At 44.9% G+C, this 27,030-nt stretch overlaps 1 protein-coding gene across 2 annotated transcripts in view; it reads left to right on the forward strand.

Annotated features, from left to right (window-relative positions):
• Positions 1–27,030, forward strand: part of LOC126516867 (salivary peroxidase/catechol oxidase-like) — a 150,490-nt gene that overhangs the window by 60,701 nt on the left and 62,759 nt on the right. For both annotated transcript variants that reach the window (XM_055063972.2, XM_050166954.3), the window contains exons 12-13: positions 250–386; positions 25,545–25,712. In XM_055063972.2, coding sequence (XP_054919947.1) covers positions 250–386; positions 25,545–25,712 — 305 coding nt within the window. The remainder of the gene's footprint in view (positions 1–249; positions 387–25,544; positions 25,713–27,030) is intronic.

The raw sequence follows: 27,030 nt of genomic DNA on the forward strand, positions 1-27,030 counted from the left end.
CCACCGCCATGGGAATGTGGATGTCGGGGCTTGAAGCGAACTCGCAACCTCCAACTTAGCAACGCAATGCCATAGCCACTGAGACACCAGCAAAGCGTTCCTTCACAACAGCCGGCCGTGATTTTGTAGTACAGCACGATTACGCCTCCATCGCCGATCAAAGGAATAATAAGGTTTTATTAGCATTATGGTCGTTCAGATTCAGACCCAAATGAAATACCATACTGGAATTTTCTATTCACGTTCCAGGTCGCCAGATCATGAAAGAATTTGACTTGTTGCTGACACCCAGAGGCTACAGCAACAGTTACGACCCGGAGTTGAATGCCGGTATCGGCAATGTATTCGCCGCGGCTTCGTACCGATACGGACACTCCTTGGTGCAGGTGAGTGGTTGGTCGCCCAACTGGATTGACAGAACCCGTGGTAATGTTTTGAACTGTGCGACATAAAAAAAAAAAAAAAACATTTGATAGAACTTTTGGCAAGCATATGCCCACTTTATGAGATACCTACGCTGTATTGTTATTTTTTTTTCACCATGTTCATTTAATTTTTTTGTTGCTTGCTTCAGGCTTTGGTTTCATTGACATCAGTTTTTCTGCGGCCAGTCTGCATGCAAGCTAGAACCGCCAACTAGCCTGTCTTGTTGCCGTGGAAGCAACACAATACAGCCAAGCGCAAAGCATTCAACTCGCTTGAACATTTTTTTCATCGAAGATATAGATAAAGAGAGACAGAAATCATAAAGGAAAATCTGTTTTGTTACCCGCTGCGGAAGCGGGGAGAGATCGACGGCATAGGTCTACTAAGTGCGTACTAACCGTGTTCGCCTTCGAATCGAAGAGGCTGTTGCACATAAAAAGCTGTATCCCAGGAGCTCAATTTAGCCAGCATTGCTTGCTAAAATGTATTGCAAGAATGCACATGCACACCATACAGACACTGCCGGCTTGGACCTTCGTTTTCCCATACGTAGTGGCCGTGGCAGGATGGCTAGGTCAGTGACTGGCAGCGTAGGGTTTCCGCAACGAAACACCGCGACCCTCGCATCGCGCAAACATGCCCCCACGTGTTAGAATGCCGCCTGAGGAGCTCTTGCGAAACGCTAATCGCACTGAAGCGGGGCTGGCCCGCAAAACGCGCCAAGACCAGACCGGCCGTCGGTCCTGTGCGTGTAGCGCAAGCTGCAGCTCAACGCCAGAGACACCCAGACGTGGCGCTGCGGGGACAGGAATGCCGAGGCTAAGCGACAGCATCGACAAAGCCCTGCAGTTAAAGAGCACGAAGCGGATGCACAGATGGTTCCCGCCGTGTGTATGCCGCAATGCGGGAACGCGATGTCGACACAACGCGAAAAACACCGACCATGGACCCTGCAGTTCTAATCGATGAGGCTCGCGGTCATAGTGTTCTCTCTTTTCATGCGTCTGCGTGCGCCACACCATGCTTGTTTACTTAGTCCGCTTGTGTTTACCGCCATTCACACTACCACTGCAGCCACGAGCTTTACGCCTCGTGCATATTCTGGCATGTTGCTATCGCATTCAATGCTTCGCTCTTAATGCGATACTGTGATTTTTCAAATAAATAAATCAATAAAATTGTCCAGTGATCGGATTCGAACGGAGAACCTTTAATGCAACAAAACCCGATAATGTAACCATTGCGCTATTTACTCTCTTTCCCCCAACAGCGTGTTTCAAAAACAAAAACACCATAAACCTCATTTGGCGTGAAAACTCCAGTAAATTATTTAAAGTTAAATTACACGTCATGATAGTGAAATGTTGGCTGATCCCGAAAATACTGCACTCTAAAAATGTAAGTCGGTCCCGAAGATAGCGCAGTCTAATATTGTGCGCCGATCCCGAAGTTCCCGATCCCAACACTCTCCCGGGCGGGGCTGGCGCAAATGAGTGCGGCGCACTGTGACTGCACCCCTATGTCACCCCAAGCTCACTCAGGAAACTTTCTCTTTCATCAACTTCAACTAGAGGGTGAATGGTGTTCGAACTTTTTTATTATTACTTTTGTCACAGAGAAGCTGTTCACGGCTAGGGTTCCATGTCTTTTTCTTCTGCCTATGGAAAAACCGTGTGCCGATCCCGAAGAATGAGCAATACCGCGTCGATCCGCAGCGGAGGTGAAGCAGGCTTCAAGCACTCCGCCACCTTGCAAAAATTGGTTTTAAAATTTGGACGACGCTTAAGCTTCGTCTTTAAGAGTGGAACGCGATAGCAAAAACTCCTTACTTTTCATGCTTCCCGGCGACTACTGCTTGTGTAACTTAACGTTTACCGGGAAACGCTGGCTACGAACGTTATGCACGAAGGCAAGCTTTCTAGTAGAAACGCGGCCTCTTGCGTGGGTCGATCTCCTGTTATTGTTTCGCACTTTTAATTTTCACTCTGAGAAGAGCTAACGTAACGGGAATGCGCTGCCGGCGTTTTCCTTTTTTTTTTTTTTCATTAACATTTGTTTGTGGGCTGCCGTCTCAAAATTCCGAGGAATACTTTGTAAATAATGAAAGACAACGTATGAGCAACTTCGGTGGCAGAGAAGTTAGGTATGCGTGATTCGGAATTTGTTTCGAAGTTCTTTTTGCCGAAGCAACGTCCGGCGCTGCACGCAGGATTTACTGCGACACGGGCTTACTAACGCTGTCGCGTTAATATCTGGGGTACACATAGAGCTCGTAACATATATTAAGCTGATAACAATAGATACCACACTTTGAGCCGTGTCGGCCATGTCTACACTCTTAAAGAAATTTACACCCTTTGGGTCGTATCTTGCCACACAACAATAATCGTCATCTGTCTTGTCCGCATTTCCTTTCTTCAACGCTGCGAGCCCGGCACTTTCAAGACACGAACGGCGTGCGCGTTATCAGCATGAAGGAGCATTCTCAAAAGGAAAGTAGAGAGGGCAGCGTTTTCAACAAAGAAAACGCAATTAAGGCGGAACACTCTAAAAACAGTTTGCACCCTTTGGGGTGTATATTTGTCCCACAACGATAATCGTCATCTGCCTTGGTTGCGTCTCCTTTCTTGAAAACTCGGCGCTCGCTACTTTCCTGTCGAGAATGCTGCGTCACACTGATAACGCGCGTGCCGTTCGTGACTGTGAAGTACCGGGCTCGCAGCGTTAAAGAAAGGAAACGCGGGCAAGACAGATGACGATTATTGTTGTGGGACAAATATACACCCCAAAGGGTGCAACTGTTTTTAGAGTGAACGCGACTATTGTTGTGCGGCAAATATACGCCCCAAAGGGCGTGCATTTGTCTAAGAGTGTACGTTCGCACCGCCCTCTCCTTGTCGGCATTCCAAGCGCTTGCGTATCTACTTTCCTTCCGCTCTCCCGTGGTGGCGGCCCTGTCGAAACGTCACGCGTGTCTAGTTTCCTTCGGCTCCTCAGGGCGGCGTCCCCGTCGTCCACGTCAATGTATACATGATGTAATAGCTAAATTTAGCCAGAGCTTAAAAATATCCGAATGCCACGTAGCTGGACAGAACCAAGGTAATGTTGTTCCCCGTCACTTGGAGATACTCAGATTATTTTTTTTTCATTCTACCCAATTATATATTTTGTCATGATTAATTAAACAACTTCTCAAATATTATAATAGGATAAAAGTGTCAATGATGAAATTGTAGAACAACATGAAAAACTCTCCATACAGCTTTCTGTTGCTCAATACGTTCTATATAAAGGGTTTTTCCGTGCGTGAAAGAAGCTCACGAATACACGCAAAGTGCCTCGAGCGACGAGTCGCGCTGTAATTTTGCATGTGTTTTCATTTTTCACGCTCGGAAAAATACTTTTATGTAGCGCGTATTGAGCAACAGAAAGCTCTATAGGGAGTTTGTCATGACGTTCTACAATTTTCTCATTGACACTTTTCATCTAATTATAATATTTCAGAATTTAAATAAATAATTATGACTAATTCTCTAATTACGCGGAATAACAAAATAATTTGAGTGCCTCCAAGCGACCGCAAACAACATTACGTTGGTTCTGTTTACCTACGTGGCATTCGCATATTTTGAAATTCTGGGTAAAGGTAGCTGGGACACCCTGTATCAAAATAACGGCAAATGAGTTAGCACCTTTGCCCAAATTCTGTGTCATCTCTGTGTCGTGTGCTAAACAGCTTCGCCGGTCATCTACTTCACAGAGTGAAGTGGCTCATGATTTTATTATTATTATTATTATTATTATTATTATTATTATTATTATTATTATTAGTAGTAGTAGTAGTAGTAGTAGTAGTAGTAGTAGTAGTAGTAGTAGTAGTAGTAGTAGTAGTAGTAGTATTACTACTACTAATACTACTACTAAGTGAAAAAAGGTAGCCGTATCTGTCATATCATGACCAAACATTTTTCTTCAACTTTCATTTAAATCAGAACATAATGCTCGGTTTTCTTCAGTTTCCACCAACTAAAGACAATGAGCCAAAGTGACAAGCCGCAATAACAAATGGCTGCCGTCGAAACTGTGACACTGCAGCCGGAAGAGGCATCGCATGTACCGCAAAGAATAATTCGCGCCTTCCATGCAACGAAAACACGTTGACAAAACCTGTTGAAGATGGTGCGACAGCTGCAGGCCCATTGGCGACACAGCTCTGCAATTCAGGCGTACTGAGAATGCGCATTTCGTGTCTGTGAGGCAAGCTACATGTTACTATTACCAACTGCCGGGATAGAACTACTGTTTTGAATTGGTTGCGTATTCATGCTTGCATGCCGTTTTTTTTTTTTTTTTTCTTGCAGCGAAGCTGTCAGCCTCTAGTTGGTCAGGTTTTTTCGTGTCAGCCAGCAAAGAAAAAAAAACTGAAGCAAGACAAGCATATCTCCTCTGCAACCAGGCCATACAACACACAGCTCAGTATTCATTTAAATAAAGAAAACCAGAAAACAAGCGGCAAAACTGCATGAGGGATGACAAGGCGCCTGTGAACAATGCGAGGCACGTTCCTTCTCCCCGCGTGTGTTTTCCGGTGAAGCTGCTCCGGTAGGAAAGGGGCAACAGTAGCACACGAATCAGTGAGTGACGTCAGCAAACTCCATATGTAAAAGGGAGACCTGCCTAGCAACTCATTCAGTTCATGGCAAGACCGCTATGGGGAGACCACGCAAAGTTAGGACTCCCGAATAGCAGCGTGAATTCGATGAGCATCGAAGAGCACAAAGTCGTAATGATCAAGAACGGTGTCGTACTAAGACTAGGCAGAATGATAATGCATTTCATATCCCCATCAACGGCATTTGAGTGGTTTTCTAACAGCCTCACTAGGCATCCACTTTCGCAGGGTGGGGACGGCGAGTCAATTCTTTTTTTTTTTTTTTTTTTTTTTTTTTGCTGCTTGAATATTTCGGATTTACGCTACCGAAACACAGAGTGCGCAGATCGATCATGCGAAAATTTCGCTTACGTAAGCAGAATGACTCTTTCCCGTCATTAGAATGCTAGTGTACGCTCAATGACATTGTATTACGCCGTTCACGGACCAGAAATTGTCACAGCCGTAGCAATCGCTCTTTGAGCAAGCGTCCGCAATTTAGTTTACATAGCGGGAATTAAGAATGCTCAACGACGCTTTCGTGGGTTTGTTTAAAGCCTGAACAGCCATTAGGTGAGCCACAGGGATGGGAGAACGGCCAGAAACAACTAGTACGTACCACTTCGAACGCTATTGAGAATGGGCGTGTAAATATTTGTTTTTTGCTGCGCTACACACACATATTCTTTTATGCCATCTATACATACAACACTATAAAGGTATGAATCTGACATAAATCACACAGCTACGACCACAGAATCGTCCCGATGTTGTTACGCTGTTCTGTGTCGCAGTGTGTGTCATGCAGTTGTAAAAACGCTCAAAGATTGTGTCACTCTAAGCCCGAAAAAAAAAGTGTGTCCTTCTATGTGCTTTGAAGGCGTGAAAGTGAAGTTGTGAGCAAACATAAATGTGACGACACTGCGTCAACCTTTCGCGGACGGGGCGCATATCATTGTATCGGTACAGTCCATACCGAGGGGAGAAATAAGGCTCGTATTGCGCAGGTAAATCAGGAAATGTAAGAACTGAAAGCTCAGTGATGAGCAGTTGTGAGAATTTGTTTCTTTATGGCATGGTTCACTTGACTTGCAGTTTGGCACGGTTGACTAAAATAAAAAGGAATAATGGTATCGGAAAAAGCATTCCCACATGAGGCTACTAAAGCGAACGTTGCTGCCTAATCTGCGAAGTTGGCCCCGTAAGTGCTATGGCAGAAGCTTTGCCGGTTACTGCCTCTGCTGATGACTCCATCTTTTAAACCGATAACTGGGTCTCAGCATACTTACGACTGCATCTTTCAAGTATCTAACCAGCTAACTAGGCATTTGCGGTCGCATGATGCTCGCCAAAATAGAGGGCTTGCGTGCTTGTCATCTTCATCTGCTATATCAGTCTTTCTTTTCAACAACGCAGGTGTTATAGCGTAAGTAAACGCCGCCTACCCCTCGAAATAAAGACTGGAGCAGCTGGAAGGGGGAAGGGGGACGTTGCAGTTTCGAACGCTTTGTTCGAAACTGCAACGCCTCCATTATTTCGCGATCGGCAATGGCAGGAAACACACCGTGAATTAGGGCGAAAACCATTCCAGCGCTGCCTTTTAATCTGCGTCTGCTACAGCGCACAAAACTATTTAACTTGCGTCTAGTCTCAAAGCGCTACCACACTCGCAGTGCGATTATTAAAGAGACCAGCCACATAGTAGCTTTATTTTTCGTAGTCAAGATTTCCAAATTGCCCGAAAACGCCCTTACGTGAAGAACGTTCTCCCACTAAGGTAATAAAAGTATTTTTAGAAACGGGCTCACTAATTTAACGGAAAATATCAAAGAGAGACAAATCATGCGATAATAATGGGGAGTCACTATAAGCCTATTAGAATTAAATGTGTGTAGATCCCGTTGTCGGCAACCTTCAAGTGACTTTGAGCCGAAAGCGAAAGCCATCATCCGGGCACTCAAGCAAGAACACTTGGGAATTCAAATGAGGTCATAGGGGAGGTTGCGAGAACAAAACCAGGTCATCCTGACAACCAGTCAAAACTTAAGACAATGTGCGGTCTCGTGCACCCAACTCTTTGTACACGACCGCGTTACATACGCTAGTTACTGCCGAAAGAAGTTTTTAAAAAAATATTGCTTCCGATTTTTTCCTAACGTTTGCTCACAATATCACTCAAGCTGTAACAAGCGACGTTCAAAAGGCAGATATAGCGACGTTCAAAAGGCAGATGCACGGCACCATAAACTCGGTTGTAATCTTTTGACACTGAGACAGGGTTGCTTCTGTTCTTTTGAACGGCAGTGGTCCGTGAGATCCGCGGCAGGGGTTTTGCGTCGCCTCGAGAGATAATGTCACGTTGCGCGGCGAATTCCTCAGGCGCTTTTCTTCTTCTAGCTGGGCAGTGTGCTCTGTAATCCTGACGGCTTTCGTTGCCTGTCATGCCGCCTTCAGCGGGTTTTTTTCTTGTAGTTGGACAGCGTCCACATAGCGTGCACAGTATGACGTCGAGGGGTGGGGTGCGGTGTGGTGCGGTGGAGTGTGGTGGAGTGTGCCGTAGCGAACATGCACTACAACCATTTTAAGTTTGTGGCTAATATCACCTGCAACGAATCTGCTTGGCCGGTTGCCATTTCATACTTTCATCTACTCTCGATTACGAGAGAAGCAGCAATTTTTTTGTGTGTCCACTGCAGGACGCAGGCCTCTCCAAGCAATCTCCAATTATACGTCTTGAGCTAGCTGATTTCAACTTACGCCTGCAAATTTCCTCATTTCATCACGCCACCTCATTTTCTGCCGTCCTCGAATGCGCTTCCCTTCCGTCAGCCCACATTCTGTAACTGTAATAGCCCACCGATTATCTGCCTTACGCATTTCAGGCGAAAGCTTTCGTAAGAATCTTTGGCATCTCTAATGCGATCCTTCCGTTGTTCCCGTAGCTCCGATATCTTATCTGAACCGCTGGAATACGGATGCAATCTGAGCTGTGTCCTTACTTTGTATATTTTGAGTCGCTGGAGTGCGATCTCATTCGTCATCTATGGATGACGTGTATGTTGTAATTTAAGTTTGTGTGGAACAAAGTTTTTTACACATGTCAATAAAAGATTCTTAAAAAAACCCGCATATATTCAACAGAATATTCTTCATATTCATGTAATGAGGTGTACAAGGAGAGAGAGAGAGAGATAGCAAAGAGAGGAAAGGCAGGGAGGTCAATCAGACGACCGTCCGGTTTGCTACCCTACACTGGGGATGGGAAAGGGGGAACACAAAGAGGAAAGCGGGATAAAGGGAACACTGTGTCTGCACGAAGCAAAGCGCCTTGAAATCAGTCAAGTCCAATCAAGTGCTCCGCCGATACGTTAAAGGGAAGCTGAAACGGTTTTCAATTTCTATGAATTGCTGGGATTGGGAAGAACAGACCTAATAATTTACGGTTCTGAAATTTTTTTTTTCGTTTTGTTAATATAACGGGCGGAAATCGCTTTCTAAATCACCCGCGCGGACACGCCCCCATCGCTTCCGGGAGCGCCGGGTGAGGACGTTGGCAGAGGAGAGAACCGGCGAGAGTGACGTCATGGGCGGAGACCGAGCCAACCGAGCTGCGGACCGGCGTGCTGACATGTGCTGGCATGCGTCTTTCCGTCCTGCGCTTTACTGAACGACGCTACGAGAGATCTGCCGCCGCCGCTCACGTTTGTTTTGCGATTTTCGTAAACTGTTCTTTCCTTCTGTGCTGCGTGAGTGCCTACAGCCAAGGGCGACCAACATGCCCTCGTTCTGTGCAGCATTCGGCTGCGCGAACACAGGCGGTCGAGACGATGTGGTGTTTCACAAATTCCCGAAGGAAAAGAAGCTTGCAGCGCAGTGGGTACGTGCGGTGAGGAGAGATAAGTTCGTGCCGACGAAATCAACTGTGCTGTGCTCGGACCATTTCCGCGACAGTGACTATCATCGGAGCTTGACAACGATGCGGGCAATCGGTATTCCAATTAAATCGGCGCGAGTGAAGCCCGAACAACTTCAAGTACACAGCTTGGCAGAATTCGACGGTTCTTCTTTCCCAACTTTTTCCATACTAGCCAGACAAACTGGCGGTATGCTGCATACCTCAACGGCCTGTAAAAAAAAATTGCTTTTGCATCACTCTTTTTCCATTGGCCATATCATTTTCACACCTGTGTGTAAACTTCTTGCCTTGTCCAGCCGGTTCGACTCCTTTCTGGGCAAGTGCCACTTCCAGTACTGCCCTGCTGAGGCACACAGTCCTGAATTGTCTTGAACTTGTTACGCACTGCGTGCGCTTCTGTTTTTTCCTAATCTCTTGCACCTCCTGGCAGCACAAGCAGTTCTCTTCATCTTCCATCAATACGCACATACGCACATGCAGGTGCACCTAGTTTAATGAAAGCGTGATTAGGCCCACATTAATGCACTGGAGAAATACGAACATTTGCAGCCATTAACGTCTGGTAACACAGTTTTAGCGTAGCCGGATAGCCTTACGACAAATGCGAAAACGCGTTGTTGCTAGCGTTGCTATACTCCGTTTCATACATCAGGTGCAACGCTGTGGAGGCTTGAGATACTTCTTGCAGTGGCTGCGTTCGCACTTAGAAAAAGTTCGGTGTTTCTTGACCCGATTTTTCAGAAAGCTTTCCATATATAAGCTCAGTTCGGAATGAAAAAAAAAAGAATTTACCCATAGAAACCATCCGTGTACTTATACGGCTGCTAACACGTTCTTTAAAAAAAAAATTCTTTTCGGTATTTTTTAATTGCAGCCCGTCGCGGCAGCTTCACGTGCATGCTCGCGCGAGCAAACGCCGCTGGCACGCTGCGAAGCATAGACGGAAACGCGCGCAGTAATAAATTTTGGTGACAGGACTTCGAGCGTAGCTTCCACAGCGATGCACCTGAGGTATCAAATGGAGTGTAAGCTTGCCTAGTGACATTCGACGTACGGTTCAGTTATCGTGTTTACCACACGGCGGTGCTAAAACTGCCTAATATCTTTATGTCAACACTAGCATGGAGCACGCATACCGATTCTTGATCGAGCCACACTCGCAAAGTCGTCGAACCATAGTATGAATATTGCACATATAATACCTCTGGTCATCTCTGGATGTGTATGATAAGCAACTTCCATGACTGTACCTCACAGCACTGCATGTGCGCGCTTTGAAACGCGGCACTTATGTTCGCGATCGTGTATCAACGCTGAAAAAACCACGGGACTTTAGACAAGCAGCGGCAAGGTGCTTGATATCGCGGAATTGCACCCGTGTAAATCTAATGAGAAGTTAGTGCTTCGGCATTCTTCCAGCAGCATGTTCCCAGTGACACTTTAGCGCATTTTTTCTCCCGTCATTGCAACGTGCAGCTACATGAAAAACAAAAACAAAAAACATGCGTACCAGCTAAGATTTCCAGCGTGCGAGAAGGTGCACACATCGCTCTCGCTGTTGGCACACTCAATATCGTCGTTGACTCTGTTGCCGCCATCGTTTTCCGTATCGGCTGTGGGTTCAAACATGTACGGGGACAATACAAGCTGTCGGAGACAGCGAGAACGTTCCATCTTGCAACTCGGCTATGAAGCCAGAACAGCAGAACCGCGTGCTACCAGAGAGAAAGGAATGGTGCTGCGCTCTGAAACGGAGACATGCGGCGGCGCCGACCGGCGGCTACCGCCAACGACGTCACAGCGGCCCCGACCAATCACGGGCAACAGCGGCGTTCGCGCGATGCCCTGAGGCGCTGGTGCGCGTTTTCTTGGAAAAACAGCCGCTTGCGTTTGTTTCCGCCCTTTTTGAACCAGATATTCGTGTTCAGGGGACTCAAAACTGTAGAATGCCGCAGAGAACTCATTTTTTTCGAAAAGTGTTTCAGCTTCCCTTTAAGCTGTCGTCATTATGTTGTATGAAGTTAATCTCGGTGCTTCCCCATAACTGGTGATGCGCGTTGAAGTCGCCAGTGAAGACCAAGGAGTCGGTGGGCGTCAACACTACGTTGCAGTACGTGGCAGTATATTGTTCAGGTAAACACCAGCCTTTTTGACTTCAGTGCGAATAGAATGCTGCGGGTGAGCCGTGATGCCTACTCAAGACTTGCAAGCACTGAATTGAAAGCATCCAACACTTGCATTGCACTGCGCGCTGACGGAGTGTGCAGGTAATCCAAGAGCATTCGAAAAGTATTCATGAGAGACCGGAGTATCATAACCACTCACAGGTCTTCTTCGGGCAATTTGTCAGGAACCCGCGCTGTGGACTTCACAGCGGTGCGCAGCTGTATCACTTGATGTGGCTCGAGCTCCGGCTGTGGCATCGACTGTGGCATCGGCTGTGGCTTCGGTTGTGGCTTCGGTTGGGACTTCGGTTGGGACTTCGGTTGGGACTTCGGTTGGGACTTCTGCTGTTCTGGCTTTGGCTATTACTTTAGCAGTGCGGACCAAGTTGTATTGTTCTCCGCCATGACCTTGTCCGATTTAGATTGAGTTGCGCCAGGCTTAGGGGGCAGAGGAGCAGGTGTTGTCCGGTGGGACCTACTCTTCACAGAGGCATCAGCGTTCTTTAAAGTCCGACGGCGTGGGGAGCGTCGCTTTCTACCCGCCGCAACAGGTTCATGACGAGATGAATTGTCTCTCGCCACCAGCTTCAAGATCGCCTTTTCCTTCTTCATTTTGGGGCAGTCCTTCGAGAAAGCATCATGGCGCCCAAGGCAATTTATGCATTTGAGAACCATGGCCGCACATGAGTCTGCAGCGGGGGGCTCTCTGCAGCGTGAGAAAACTCTCATGTTCTAACGCACGGCACTCACGTGTCCCGGCCTCATACAATTGCGGCATTGGAGTGGTCTTGGGGTGAATGGTCGCACAGGGTGCCTTAGTGGCCCACCTTGACGTGCGAAGGGAGAGTCTCGCCCTTGAAAATTATTTTCACACAGCGGGATGTGCCGAGGCAATACTCATGGGTTATGGCGACGCCATCAACGGCAGGCTTCACTCGAATCGGCAAAACAGCGCGGCAGATGGAGACGTCCATGTTGTAGATGACACCAGTAATGGAACCATTGTTCAAGGGGATGTACGAGCGGAGCTTTACGCCACCTAGTTCTGTAACTCAGCGCAGTCTCATGTGCGACGTCAATAGCCAACACATTTTTTTTTAGTAGACTTTAACGTCTGTGACCTGATTTGGCGCCACCGCTTCAAGTTGCACCGATACAGACTGTCTGTTCAGTCGCCTAATGTTGTCGGTAGCGAGTTCTGGTACAAATAGAATCGCACTGACTGCGGTATTCCGCGTTGGTCCTACCGTTGGCGTGCTCGAAGACATGGATGTCCTGGTGGTGTGTCACCGCTTCGCCTTGCGGCTCCGCTCAAGCCCGAAGGCGTCACCCGAAAAGTCCGCATTGCTGAGCGAGTAAACGCTGGTGTCTTCGCCGTGGGTGTCGCTCTGGAGGCCGGTCCGCTTCCTAGACGCAGCCGACGCTGAAATCGCCATTCGGGGCAGAGGCACAGGGACGGCAACTTGCATCCGCGCCACGAACCGTACCGGTTTTCCAAAGATGCAAGCAGAAATAAGGAGAAAACAACTGAGCTATAGAGATAGCGTCCTGGCTCCCATGTATCCAATATATCCAATATATGCACTAGCACGCGAGAACACAGGAACAATACATTCTTTTTTTGCCAGCCTCGATCCGAATTTTACTTCCAGGTTTAAGCGCAGCAGTTTATGGTCCGAAATTCCTTTGAATATATCAAAGTTCGGGTCGCGCTCAAGTTTCTTTTAAGAAAAAGATTCCAAACTGTCTGGCTGTCATTTTGTATTTGTTGATTTGCTTTTATTAGCTGTGTTAAGCCATGCAACAAAACAATGTCAATAAATTGTTCAGCAGAACTAGAAAGTGGTTCAGAAAAATGACCATCCCAGTTCACTGATGGCATGTTAAAGTGACCAGTTTGCACAAGAATACATGTGCGGTTCTTGTACAAGAATTTGGTGAGCGTTTCGAAAAATTTGCTGTCACTGTTAGGGGGGCGTTAACATCCGACAAGTACCAAATGTAATTCATCAAAGTGAATTTTCGCCAAAACGCATTCTACGTCGCCCATATCCGGTAGTCTTGTAACGCCTAGCGACTGCAAGTACAATATAGTGACGACGACGCGGGAGTCCCTGTCGTTGCGGTAAACAGGATAGCCATGCTGTACGACTTCTGAGTAACTCATATCGCCATGCAGCCATATTTCTGTAATGACCATTACATGGGATTAATGGGCAATAACTACACTTTTCAAATCAGCTATTTTCGTTGTTATCCTTCGGGCGCTTACATTAAGACATCGGAAATTGTTCTGGCGGCCATTGGTTCATTGCGTCCCCCCCTCCCCCCGTATCCGCACGACGCTGACGATGCACCATCTGCTTGCTTCCGCGTTGCTGATTGCTCGGTACTCGTATCTTCCTCGCTCTGTCCCAGTCATATAATTGAGCACCAATTTTTGTTTTATCGTAGACCAGCTTTACCTTTGTTCCGTCTTTCCTCGTGTCAATCGTGCTATCTCAAAGACCCTTCCGAACTTCCCTAGCGGCTCTCGAGAAATCTTCCGGGACAGAGACGCTCTTTTCCCTTTAATTTGTAGCAGTTTCCCAGAACAGCAACCGTCTCAGGATCGTCAAACAGTTTTCAGGTTACGCGCAGTGATTTTTTAGTATGCCGTCGGCCATTTGTATGAATACGCTCTACAGATGATACCTTCACTGCTAGCGTATTTCGAAATAAGCCATCGATCGCGGTATGTGAAAGTAATTCTGGCATTTCTCCAGCTGGCTACAATAAAACTTATTCAATCAAATAAAAGTTATTCGATCAAACAATCTCGCCGGCTGCGAAACGCCGAGCACAAGAAGATTGTTTCGCCTGCTCATATCATCAAGCTCATTCAATTTTTTTTCTCTAACTGTTCCACAGTGCGTTACAATTTCACAATTTTGGCTTAGAGATCTTTAGCAATTGCCACTGATTCTTCAACATTCTTAAGCTTATTCTCTAGCTTCTCTAGTTTTTATGCGTCGTTCTTTGTCCATCAAGAAGTTGACGCAGCATGTTTTCCGCTTCAGGCCCTAGATGGGATTCCGCGTCACCACAGAGCATTAAAAGACACAACGCGACATATTTCACGGAACAGAACAAAGCCAAAAGCGACGGGGGCAAGTCAGCTGGGTCAGGCTTCGGTCGCTAGGTTTTATGGATGAGTGATTGAAAATTAACTTAGTGAATTTTTATGCAATACTGAAAGCAAGCTATTGCGCCTATAATTCTTCATTCTTTAACGTCTGCTTTCGCGTGAATTACCGTAATGTTGACATTTTTGCAGCTTTCTGGTACACTTGAAGTCATGAGGCAATGCATATAAATGGCGAGAGTAATACACGCTATTCATGGTACGATAAACGGATAATGCGGTGCTCTCTACATTGCGGCTTTAAAAGCAGGCATTAAAAGGGAGGGATTTAAAAGGTGACGAAGAGAGTTCTTATAAGTATGGAAAATCTTCAGAGATTCTATGTGCCGCAGTCTAGAAAGAAACTGGAGGTTTCATTCCGCAAGGCAGCTGACGGTGAAAAGTATCGGTCGAAGCCGCGGTAAACGAAGCGAATAGCCTTCCTCTGGACCGATTCAACACAATTAATTTCACAATGTTTATATGGGTTTCATACGGAGATAGCATATTCTAAAATTTGGCGAATCAGTGTTTTGTATGCGACTAAGTTAGTGTCCCTCAGAGCAGCAGACAAAGTGCGGCGGATGTAACCAAGTTTTTTTTTAATGCTTTACTACAGATGTAATCTATATGTTTGGACCAAGACAAGGTGGGTGTAAGAATGATGCCTAAATATTTGTATTGAAAAACTCGTGTTAGTGGTGCACTGTTGCATATATCTTCAAAACATACGGGCATGTATCTGTTAGTAAAAGACTATATAAATGTCTTACCGAATTGATGCTCATTTTCCAGGTAGCACACCAGTCACAATATGAAGCAAAGGCATCTTTAAGGCTCTGTTGATCAGCGAGTGAGTCAAATGGGGTGTACATTACACAATCATCTGCATAGAGGCGTATTTTTGAAGTAGAATGATCTGGAAGGTCGTTAATAAACAATAAGAATAGTAGAGGGCGAAGTACAGATCCCTGTGGGACCCCTGAGGTGACGTCGACTACAGACGAATCCGCAGAATCATAGCATACGACTTGGGAACGCAAAGAAAGGAAACTGGAAATCCAAGACACTAACTGAGGGTTATTTAGAATATTATGGAGTTTCAAAAGCAATTTAGAGTGTAGTACAGTGTCGAAAGTTTTGCTAAAGTCAGTGAAAATGGTGTCAATCTGATTACCTAAATCGATGTAATGGGAAAGGTCATGAGTGAGCTCCATAAGTTGAGTTACAGTACTAAAACCGCGCCTGAAGCCATGCTGAAAGCTGTTCAATAGGTTATTGTTTTCAAGGATCATTATTATATGCTTATTGATTATGTGTTCTAGTATTTTACATGAGCTTGGAGTTAAAGAAATAGGCCTATAGTTGGATAAGAGCTGTCTGTCACCAGATTTATATAAAGGTAGTACTTTAGGTCTTTTCCAGGAAGAAGCCACAACGCCACTATTAAAGTACTTCTGACATGTAATGAACATATATTTAGATATCCATAGCGAGAATCGTACTAAAAAGTAATTCGGAATTCCATCAGAGCCGGCTGGTTTTTTAGTATCTAAGTTGAGTACGAGGTTAAAAACACCTTCTAGGCTACTAATGTTGATATCATCAATTGCATAAGAGTCGTTAGTTGTAAGTGTTGAAAAACTGGAATCATCCGAGGCGAACACTAACTCAAAATCTGTATTAAACGCTTCTGAAATCTCTAATGGATCGTTAACAACACTGTTGTTGATTTTAAAAGATGTGGAAGAAGAGCCAGGAGATATGAAAGACCAGTATTTACGGCGGTTAGACTTGAGCAGTTTGAGCAACTGAACATTTTAGAAGAAATTTTTGGCCGAGGTTGTTTTTTTCTGGAGTTCATTTTTTACCTGAGCGTACAAAACGCATGCCTGAGGATTGTTCGAGCTTTTAGTGCGATGTCTGCTAGCACGTCGCGATAAGTTCTTGGTTCATCCAGGGAAAGTTATCATTTTTTTTCTTAGTTTTCAAAGGAACAAATCGATCTAACATGATCTTACAATGCTTTCAAAACACGCCACGAGCGCATCAACGTCACTAGATAGTCCAAGTGCCGAAAATGCGTAGAAAGTATTGGATAGTTCATCTATAATACGGACGTCATCAGCTCTGGAAAAGTCTCGAAACATGGACAACGTAAAACTTTGGTTATGGATCGGCCGGTTTACAGATCGAAAAACAGCGTTGTAATCCGAGATACCATCAATTATTTCGTACTTGTAACCCGTCTTGGCAGAATCTGTGCTGAGAAAAATCAAATACAGTACTGCGTCACCACGGGTGGGACTGTGAACGACCTGCTTTAAGCCAAGAGATAACGAGAATTCAACAAATTTCCTGTTGAATGCATTACCATGATCAAAACATGAGAGCGACGTCCAGTCGATTCCGGGAGCATTAAAATCACCCAGTAAGACAAAATTTGAGGAAGGTAAATTCTCTTGTAGTAAATTTGGTCCAGGTTGTCAAGAGTGTCCTATGAGCAATTAGGGGGAAGATAGAAAATGCATGTTTAAGAATTTTGTACCGTAGTAAAGTCTACAGCAGACTGAATCTATGTCTAGTGGACAGAAAAGGACTTTGAATTTGAAATCAGAGCGAAAAAGCAATGCAACACCACCTCCTCTTTGATTATGACGATCATTTCGCAACGTGATGTAACCTGGCGGTGTAAACTCTGAGTCATGAATACCCGCATTTAACCAAGTTTCGGTGATACCAATAATGTCAGGTGAATAGGACAAAACAAGGGCAAGAAAAAGAGGAAGTTCATTAGCTATACTTCTAGCGTTGGTGCTCATAATGGTAAGATCTCTTTAGATTGTAGAAGAAGGTCAGCCTATTGCTGACTGTGATGCGGAACCTGGTGTCTAGAAAAGTTGCGACGATTAGAGATTTTTAAAAGAGAGTTGGTGGAATCGCACGAGTTATACCGAATGTTGTGAATGAAAATGTGGTTAAACCTAATCATAACGGAAGACCCATTGTGGCGGTGCTGACTGGACGCCTCCCAAAGTTTTTTGCTACTACCACAAAGTCTACCGGAATACGTAAGCTTAAAAGCATTTGTCAGCAAAGTAAGCTTGTCATTAAAATCAAGCATTTTCAAAATTACCGGCCGTGGATGGTTTTCACGAGCTCTTCCAAAACGATGGAGGCGTTCGATGCGAAGACATTGAATGCCAAGACTCTGTTAAAATATTTCAGATATTTGGGAAAGAAGGGAATCGTGAGTTTCATCAATAGTTTCTAATAAGCCATGCAAAAGAATGTTGTTCCGCCTAGAGCGATTTTCTAGATCATCTATCTTTCCAGTCAACTTAGTGACTGTACGCTTGAGTGCACCTATTTCGTTATGTAACTGACCATTTTCAGGCCGTGAAGCAGGGGTGGCCAATGCTTTTTCAACAGCAGAAATGTGCAATTCAATTGCCTGGAAGCGCATACCAACAGAACTTCTTATCTCTGCAATGTCGCGAGCCATGTCCTTATTGTTAGACAATATTGACAAGTGTTATACAAGTGGTTGCTCAGTGGCTATGGTGTTGGGCTGCTGAGCACGAGGTCGCGGGATCAAATCCCGGCCACTGCGGCCGCATTTCTATGGGGGCGATATGCGAAAACACCCGTGTACTTAGATTTAGGTGCACGTTAAAGAACCCCGGGTGGTCGAAATTTCCGGAGTCCTCCACTACGGCGTGCCTCATAATCAGAAAGTGGTTTTGGCACGTAATACCCCATAATTTTAATTTAGGATAATCGGAGTTCGACAATGTTTCCTGAATCACCAGCTCTCGAGTAGGATTAGAAGCCCTCGGCGAATTAGCAGACCGGCTTAAATGGCCCAAAGAAGCGCGAGCCTTTTTAGCAGATTTAGGTTGTACAGGTCTACGCCCCTACATCCAGTCATGATGACCAGGAAGTCGAAAGCTTCTACGAAGACGTGGAATCGGCGATGGGTAGAGTGAAAACAAAATACACTATACTGATGGGCGATTTCAATGCCAAGGTAGGCAAGAAGCATGCTGGAGACAAGGCAGTGGGGGAATATGGCATAGGCACTAGGAATAGCAGGGGGGAGGTATTAGTAGAGTTTGCAGAACAGAATAATATGAGGATAATGAATACCTTCTTCCGCAAGCGGAATAACCGAAAGTGGACATGGAGGAGCCCGAACGGCGAGACTAGAAATGAAATAGATTTCATACTCTGCGCTAACCCTGGCATCATACAAGATGTGGACGTGCTCGGTAAGGTGCGCTGCAGTGACCACAGGATGGTAAGAACTCGAATTCGCCTAGACCTGAGGAGGGAACGGAGGAAACTGGTACATAAGAAGCCGATCAATGAGTTAGCGCTAAGAGGGAAAATAGAGGAATTCCAGATCAAGCTACAGAACAGGTATTCGGCTTTAAGCCACGAAGAGGATCTTAGTGTTGAAGCAATGAACGACAATCTTGTGGGCATCATTAAGGAGTGTGCAATAGAAGTCGGTGGTAACTCCGTTAGACAGGATACCAGTAAGCTATCGCAGGAGACGAAAGATCTGATCAAGAAACGCCAATGTATGAAAGCCTCTAACCCTACAGCTAGAATAGAACTGGCAGAACTTTCGAAGTTAATCAACAAGCGTAAGACAGCTGACATAAGGAAGTATAACATGGATAGAATTGAACAAGCTCTCAGGAACGGAGGAAGCCTAAAAGCAGTGAAGAAGAAACTAGGAATTGGCAAGAATCAGATGTATGCGCTAAGAGACAAAGCCGGCAATATCATTACTAATATGGATGAGATAGTTCAAGTGGCTGAGGAGTTCTATAGAGATTTATACAGTACGAGCGGCACCCACGATGATAATGGAAGAGAGAATAATCTAGAGGAATTCGATATCCCAGAAGTAACGCCGGAAGAAGTAAAGAAAGCCTTGGGAGCTATGCAAAGGGGGAAGGCAGCTGGGGAGGATCAGGTAACAGCAGATTTGCTGAAGGATGGTGGGCAGATTGTTCTAGAAAAACTGGCCAGCCTCTATACGCAATGCCTCAAGACCTCGAGCGTACCGGAATCTTGGAAGAACGCTAACATAATCCTAATCCATAAGAAAGGCGACGCCAAAGACTTGAAAAATTATAGACCGATCAGCTTACTGTCCGTTGCCTACAAAGTATTTACTAAGGTAATTGCAAATAGAATCCGGAACACCTTAGACTTCCGTCAACCAAAGGACCAGGCAGGATTCCGTAAAGGCTACTCAACAATAGACCATATTCACACTATCAATCAGGTGATAGAGAAATGTGCGGAATATAACCAACCATTATATATAGCTTTCATTGATTACGAGAAAGCGTTTGATTCAGTCGAAACCTCAGCAGTCATGGAGGCATTGCGGAATCAGGGTGTAGACGAGCCGTATGTAAAAATACTGAAAGATATCTATAGCGGCTCCACAGCCACTGTACTCCTCCATAAAGAAAGCAACAAAATCCCAATAAAGAAAGGCGTCAGGCAGGGAGATACGATCTCTCCAATGCTATTCACAGCGTGTTTACAGGAGGTATTCAGAGACCTGGATTGGGAAGAATTGGGGATAAGAGTAAATGGAGAATACCTTAGTAACTTGCGCTTCGCTGATGATATTGCCTTGCTTAGTAACTCAGGGGACCAACTGCAATGCATGCTCACTGATCTGGAGAGGCAGAGCAGAAGGGTGGGACTAAAAATGAATCTGCAGAAAACTAAAGTAATGTTTAACAGTAGCGGAAGGGAACAGCAGTTTACGATAGGTAGCGAGGCACTGGAAGTGGTAAGAGAATACATCTACTTAGGACAGGTAGTGACTGCTGATCCAGATCATGAGAGTGAAATAATCAGAAGAATAAGAATGGGCTGGGGTGCGTTTGGCAGGCATTCGCAGATCATGAACAGCAGGTTGCCATTATCCCTCAAGAGAAAAGTGTATAACAGCTGTGTCTTACCAGTACTCACGTACGGGGCAGAAACCTGGAGGCTTACGAAAAGGGTTCTACTTAAATTGAGGACGACGCAACGAGCTATGGAAAGAAAAATGATAGGTGTAACGTTAAGGGATAAGAAAAGAGCAGATTGGGTGAGGGAACAAACGCGCGTTAATGACATCTTAGTTGAAATCAAGAAAAAGAAATGGGCATGGGCAGGACATGTAATGAGGAGGGAAGATAACCGATGGTCATTAAGGGTTACGGACTGGATTCCGAGGGAAGGGAAGCGTAGCAGGGGGCGACAGAAAGTTAGGTGGGCAGATGAGATTAGGAAGTTTGGAGGGTCAACATGGCCACAATTAGTACATGACCGGGGTAGTTGGAGAAGTATGGGAGAGGCCTTTGCCCTGCAGTGGGCGTAATCAGGCTGATGATGATGATGATGATGAGTCGACCGCGTTCCCTTGATGGGTCCAGGGTTAAGCTCGATATCACCACTCAAGAGAAGGTGGTTGAGAGCCGTCAACACAACAGAGCATACATCATGAAAAAAAAGTGGCTGTAGGCAGCACGGCAACAGCAAAAAACGATCATCGGACTTTAAGCAATGATCATTTTTTGCGGTAATATACCTGCATAAGCAAGAAACAGCATTTAGGCAGCATTCCGTAGCTGTTTCCGAGCTGCCCACTGATGAGGGGAACCATACACAGGGCTTTTAAACCATTGCCTCTTGATGTCGCTGAGCTGGGAGGGTTGCTGATTGGTTCGTCAGGAATGGCAACGTTGAGGGCGGTGTCTAGCGGAAACGATGAGTGTATTGACGGCCCGCAACCATGACACACGTGGGCCATAGTGCGGACCTGTGCAACTTCCTCGATCTCAGCCACGTGCCATTGCACCGGTGATGACGCAGTCAGCCGCGTGAAGGCAGCAGCAGGGACGACGGTTCCGAGGAAAAAACTAGCAGACTGCATAAGCAACAAACAGCATTTAGGCGGCATTCTGTAGCTGTTGCCGAGCTACCCACTCTTCTATATATCTTCTTTTCAGTGTATTTGCCGTGCATCGTTTTTCTCTCGGGTAGTCTGGCCATGACACCGGGCGACATAATCCTGGAGAACGCAGGCGCGCAGCCGCAATTTTTGTATTGCGAGGCAATGTGCGACTGACAGTTTCCCCGGCGTAAACGGCTCGTGCTTTCTTGAACTGATATCTACACAATGCCCGGTCTGTCCGATGTAAGCGACGCCGCAGGAAACAGGGAGATTGTGCGACACCTCCATGACACATCGAATTGCCTCTGACATAGGCTTCACTCCACAGCCTGTTTTCCTTTGTCCATTTTGGCTTTCGTTTTTCTCTTCCACGGGCACTGATACCGCCTAGCTCATTCGGAACAAAAAAAAAAAAACACTTTTAAGCGTAAAGGGCAGCTACGTTTTTGTCCTTGAGTAATTGCGCAAACATGCGACAATCTTGCCACTTTGTCGGTTTTTTCTCACTTGTTTTTCATTCCTCTTCCTGTTTTTTTTTCCTAGCTCGATCCCCCGAATCACCCTTCGCATGCTCTTGTCACGACCTAATCTGGGGAACTCATGCATTTTAATCTACCTACTCGTCTGGAAACAATCTTTCCGTGTTCAGCGGTCCATAACGCATTTCCTGATCGTATGGAAAATCCGCCTAATTGGAAATATTGCAATACAGAAAAGTAATCTTATTACACTATGCACCTAACGCAGGAGAGTATTATCAACCATAAATTGCGCGTTATCTTTTTTTCATGTTTAGAAAGAAAACAAAATGTAAGGTGGAATTTAGCTCTCGTTCCACAGCTGTCGCACCTGATGTAGTGGGTGTATGTGGGATGCGCTGATAAACACCCTGGAACAGCATTCATGCGATGCAGCCCTAAAAAAGTGCTTTTTCTTGACAGAAATGTCATTTTTGGTTGCCTGAATTGAGTATTTAGGGAAGAAATGCAAGAAATGTGTGTAAACCAGCTGAACAAAGAAAAAATAGTCATAGCATAGCAACTGCTTGTCACAATTGTTACTTCCCTGTTAGTAACTGCAAGGATAGTAACTGTTACTACTTTTACCTTGACTAACAGCAGTTATTAAATGTTGCTGCCCTTGCCTTTAATCACTACATTAGTAACTGTTACTCCACTCGCCTTTGCTAAGTTCAGTAACAAAGAGGGTAATAGCATATGTGACAAGTAGTTACTACCCTAAAGGTAGCAAACACTACTACCTTTTTTTTTCTAAGTTACTAACGAAATATTCTTAGGCTAGGAGCCCGGGGTCATTTTGGGCTTCGTTTCCTTGGCCGTTGCTTTTGGTGCCCCAAACGCCCGTACCCCAACCTCGAATTCAATAGGTGACTTTCTATGAATACTCAAACTTCAATACGCTTACCGCCTCCTAATTGTGGGTACAGTCAGCCAGCCTGGGAGTGATGGTTCGTACATATATTTGCCTGAACATCGTCCTCTGGCTTCAAATGGCTTTATAAAGTTATCATTTTAAACAAAATACCATTTTATAAATGATTAAATAGGCACTATCAAAATTGTCCGATGGCAGCATTGGTAAACACGACGTTTAAATTAGAAGCCCAATATTAAAACCATAACTCCACGGACACATACATCGACAAACGGCACAGAAAACCTTAAAGGGACACTAAAGGGAAAAATGATTTCTTCTGCATCAGTAAATTACCGTTCTACAACACCAAAAACACCACTCTTACAACGATAAGACGTTTGGTAATCCAGAAAAAGCGCAAGAACGAAATACGGGTGGCGACGCCTAATTAAGTTCTCGCGCCTGGGGGCTGTGACGTCTTGGATTTTGATGGCATCTTCTAGGGCCTACTAATTATATATAGCGGTATAGATTGACTACATTGTGTTCTAAAGGAACCAAATATTAAACATGGCAAGTTTCGGGAACCTTTGTTCAGACAACGCGGCCCAAATACGAAAACATACTTTGGAATCCCTGACGTCACGCTGACGTACAGGCGCTGGGGTTCCGGCGCGAAATTCAAATACTGATACTTGGACCTTCATTTTCTCATCTAATAATCAAACTATCTTTCTTAAATGACTGCCTGCAGGGTTCTCAAACAATGTTTCATTAGTCTAAACTGATTTATTGTTTTGCTTTAGTGTCCCTTTAATGAATTTCTCCGCAGGGAAGCGAGCACGTTGAGACACGCATAGCCGAGTTTCAATTTGGCCTTACCAGACAGCTTGCGCGAGAAGGAACGCGCGAAAAACGCAAGCAACCAGACAATGGCGTCTGCATCAACAGGTATATATATATATATATATATATATATATATATATATATATATATATATAAAGGAGAAGGAAGGGTATTGCCCGAGGGGTCCGATTTTTTTATTAGTCATATCATAAGAAGCCAACAAACACTGACACCAAGGACAACATAGGGCAAACTACTTGTGCTTAATAATTGAAATACATAAACGATAAATTAATGGAAATGAAAGTGGATTCAGTTTCATCCATTACATCCATCCACAGTTTCATCCAGTTTCATTTCCATCAATTTATCATTTCTTTATTTCATTTATTAAGCACAAGTAATTTCCCCTATGTTGTCCTTGGTGTCAGTGTTTGCTAGCTTCTTATGATGTGACTAATAAAAAAATCGGGCCCCTCGGTTAATCCCCTTCGTTCTCGTTTATTACATAACGAGGGTCTCGAATCCGGCAACATTGATGCCTTCAGGTAGCATGAGTGGGTTTATTGACCAGTCGCCTTCACCCAAAAAGATCACGTTCTCGTGACGCCTGTGACAGAAAGGATGTTCTACGTCCGCCGCCACGGCCTGTGAGTGGTGGCGCTGGCTAACACTTCCAGGGTTCTACTAGGAAATATAAATACCCAAGAAAGTGGATGGGAAAACGGCGCCGCGGTAGCTCAATTGGTAGAGCATCGCACGCGAAATGCGAAGGTGGTTTGGTCCCCACCTGTGGCAAGTTCTTTTTTCTTCCACTTTAATTTCCATGAATTTATCGTTTCTTTATTTCATTTATTAAGCACAAGTAATTTCCTGTATGTTGTCCTCGGTGTCAGCGTTTGTTGGCTTCTTATGAGATATATATATATATATATATATACCTGTTGATGCAGACGCCATTCTCTGGTTGCTTGCGAAAAACGCTAACAACCAGATATTTACATAAAGCGAGAGCGAGAGAGAAAATACGACTATGGGTGCCGCAGTGTGGGTCCTCAGTCCAGGGAGAGAGTGGCCAACACTACGCACCATGCTTGGTCGAGGAGGCTCAATTGAGTCTCCAGGTCGTTCCGGGCAAGGACGGCTGCCCCCAAGGCTCCCTAAAAGTGTGCTCTGTTAATAGGTTTGAATTTGACTTTGGGACCGTTCTTTGCGCTCCCAGGTCCTATGCGGCCAAGGTGCACTCCCCCCACACTAGAGTAACCGATTGGAATATCTTGCTGGCCAAATTGCATGCTACCGCCCCAGATGGGGGTATGCATTCGTTTGGATTTTTCTGTATAGCCGAACCTCTTCCACTGTTCATTGCGGAAGAACCTTCTAAAGAGGACTCAGGCGAGAGTGTCACCGGGCGAATTAGGCAAGAATAAAAAGTAGTAGAACAACATCTCTTTCATTAATGAAGCACGGGATTCGTGGTAAAAAAGAATTTACTGGGGAGTTCCTCATCGTGTGCGTAGTATGCGTCGGAATGGCTTATCTCTTAAGATGCATCAGTCTTTGTTTGAAACTTCGAGCATAAGCGTCATTAGTATGTGATTACAAAGAATGCTACGCACTATACGACAATTCCCCAGTGGAGACTTTCTTCCCTGCTTAGACACTGCAACTGCTTAATTTTCAGAGAAAGTATGGATCTGTACTTGATCAAGTAGACAATTTCCTCCGTCAGGTTCACTAAAAACTAATATTTCGGGATGTTTCCAGTTACCAACTTGGACACACTAGATAGTAACGACAGTTTTCTATTAGGTAGTAAACAGGTAGCAAAAAGTTGTTAACGGCTCAAGAAAGGTAGTAATCGTTGTACTTACTAACTCTTTACATGCAGCTACTAATTGTTTACTAAAAATGTGGGTAGTAAACAGGCCGCAACAAGTTAGTAACGGTCCAAGAAAGTAGCAACCACTGCAGTTACTTTTTTCCGATAGTGAGCGTATTCCTGTGATATTTTCTTTTCCAGGGCAACATTGATCTCATCAACGAGGATGGCTCGGTGCACAAGAGATTACCGCTGGCAACGCAATTCTTCAACCCGGCTGAACTTACGGAACCAGGAAACGTCGACAGATTTTACCGTGGTCTTATAACCCAACCATCTCAGAGCTACGATGGCTTCATGAGCGAGCAGGTATAGAGAATCGCCAGAATCACTGCAGAATCAAGATATTGAAACTATAGAGGTAACATAAAGGCGTGAACTTTTTCCGGATCTGAGATATTTTCGACTCAGCCATGAAAAAAAAAAAAGAGCAAATGGCAATGACTCTTGCTTGGTATTCCGGTTTATTTATAAGCAGGCGAAAAAATATGTTAGTCGCGGCGCACTCAGGAGATAAAGTCGCTAAAACGCTACGGGGGGTTGCAGCTGCTTCAGAACAACGCTGGTGATCTGTATATATATGAGCCCATTCTTCTTGTCGCTGGTCATAAACTCGTTTCTATTTCAGAACCAGTTGTATTTCCTTTGTTGTCTCTATACTTTAAGACAATTTAAATTAAAGTATAAATTATCTGTTTAGTGATGCTGTTACGTTTCTTGCCTGCGCTTTGCAAAAGTGGCCTTTAGAACCCGTCTTCAGACTCTGTATCATATATCCTGTGGGGCCTGCGTAGCTGGATTGCTTGCGTGTCTTGCGCGCTTGCCAGGGTGTTAACGATTTTATGCCTTTATCGTAGTTAACGTGGCAAAAAGCCAGTATCACTTATTCATTTCGGCACTCATTCGAAATACAGGGTGTCCCACCTAATTTTAGCCAGAGCTTAAAAATATGCAGATGCCGCGTATTCGGACAGAACAAAGGTAATGTTGTTCACCATCGCTTGGAGATACTCAAACTATTATTTTTTCATTCCGCCAATTAGACAATTCGTCTTAATTAAGGAATCAACTTCTCAAATATTATAATTAGATAATAAGTGTCAGTGGTAAAGTTGTAGAGCGACATTAAAAACTCCTGATACAGATTTCTGTTGCTCAATAAATGCTACATAAAACTTTTTCCGAGCGTGAAAGAACACGGCAAATGCACGCAAATTTGTCGCGCGTCTGGCCGCTCGAGGCACTTTGCCTGTTTTCGCAAGCTTCTTTCACGCTCGGAAAAATACTTATATGTAGCACGTATTGAGGGACAGAAAGCTGTATCGGGAATTTTTCATGTCACCATACAATTTTCGCATTGACATTTTCATCTAATTGTAATATTTGAGAAGTTGAATAAATGATTAAGACTAATTATCTAGGTCGGCGTAATGAAAAAAAACAGCTTGAGTACCTCCAAGCGACGGAAAACACCATTACCTTTGTTCTGTCTGGCTACGTGACATTTGCATATTTTTAAGCTCTGACAAAGTAAGCTGGAACACCCTGTACGTTAGCCCTCTAATGGAATAGACAACTGTGGGAACGCAATTACGGTGTGTGGGAAGGGTGCGCTCGTCCACTGGGT

The sequence above is a fragment of the Dermacentor andersoni genome, chromosome 1, assembly GCF_023375885.2.
Source record: "Dermacentor andersoni chromosome 1, qqDerAnde1_hic_scaffold, whole genome shotgun sequence".
Classification (NCBI taxonomy): domain Eukaryota; kingdom Metazoa; phylum Arthropoda; class Arachnida; order Ixodida; family Ixodidae; genus Dermacentor; species Dermacentor andersoni.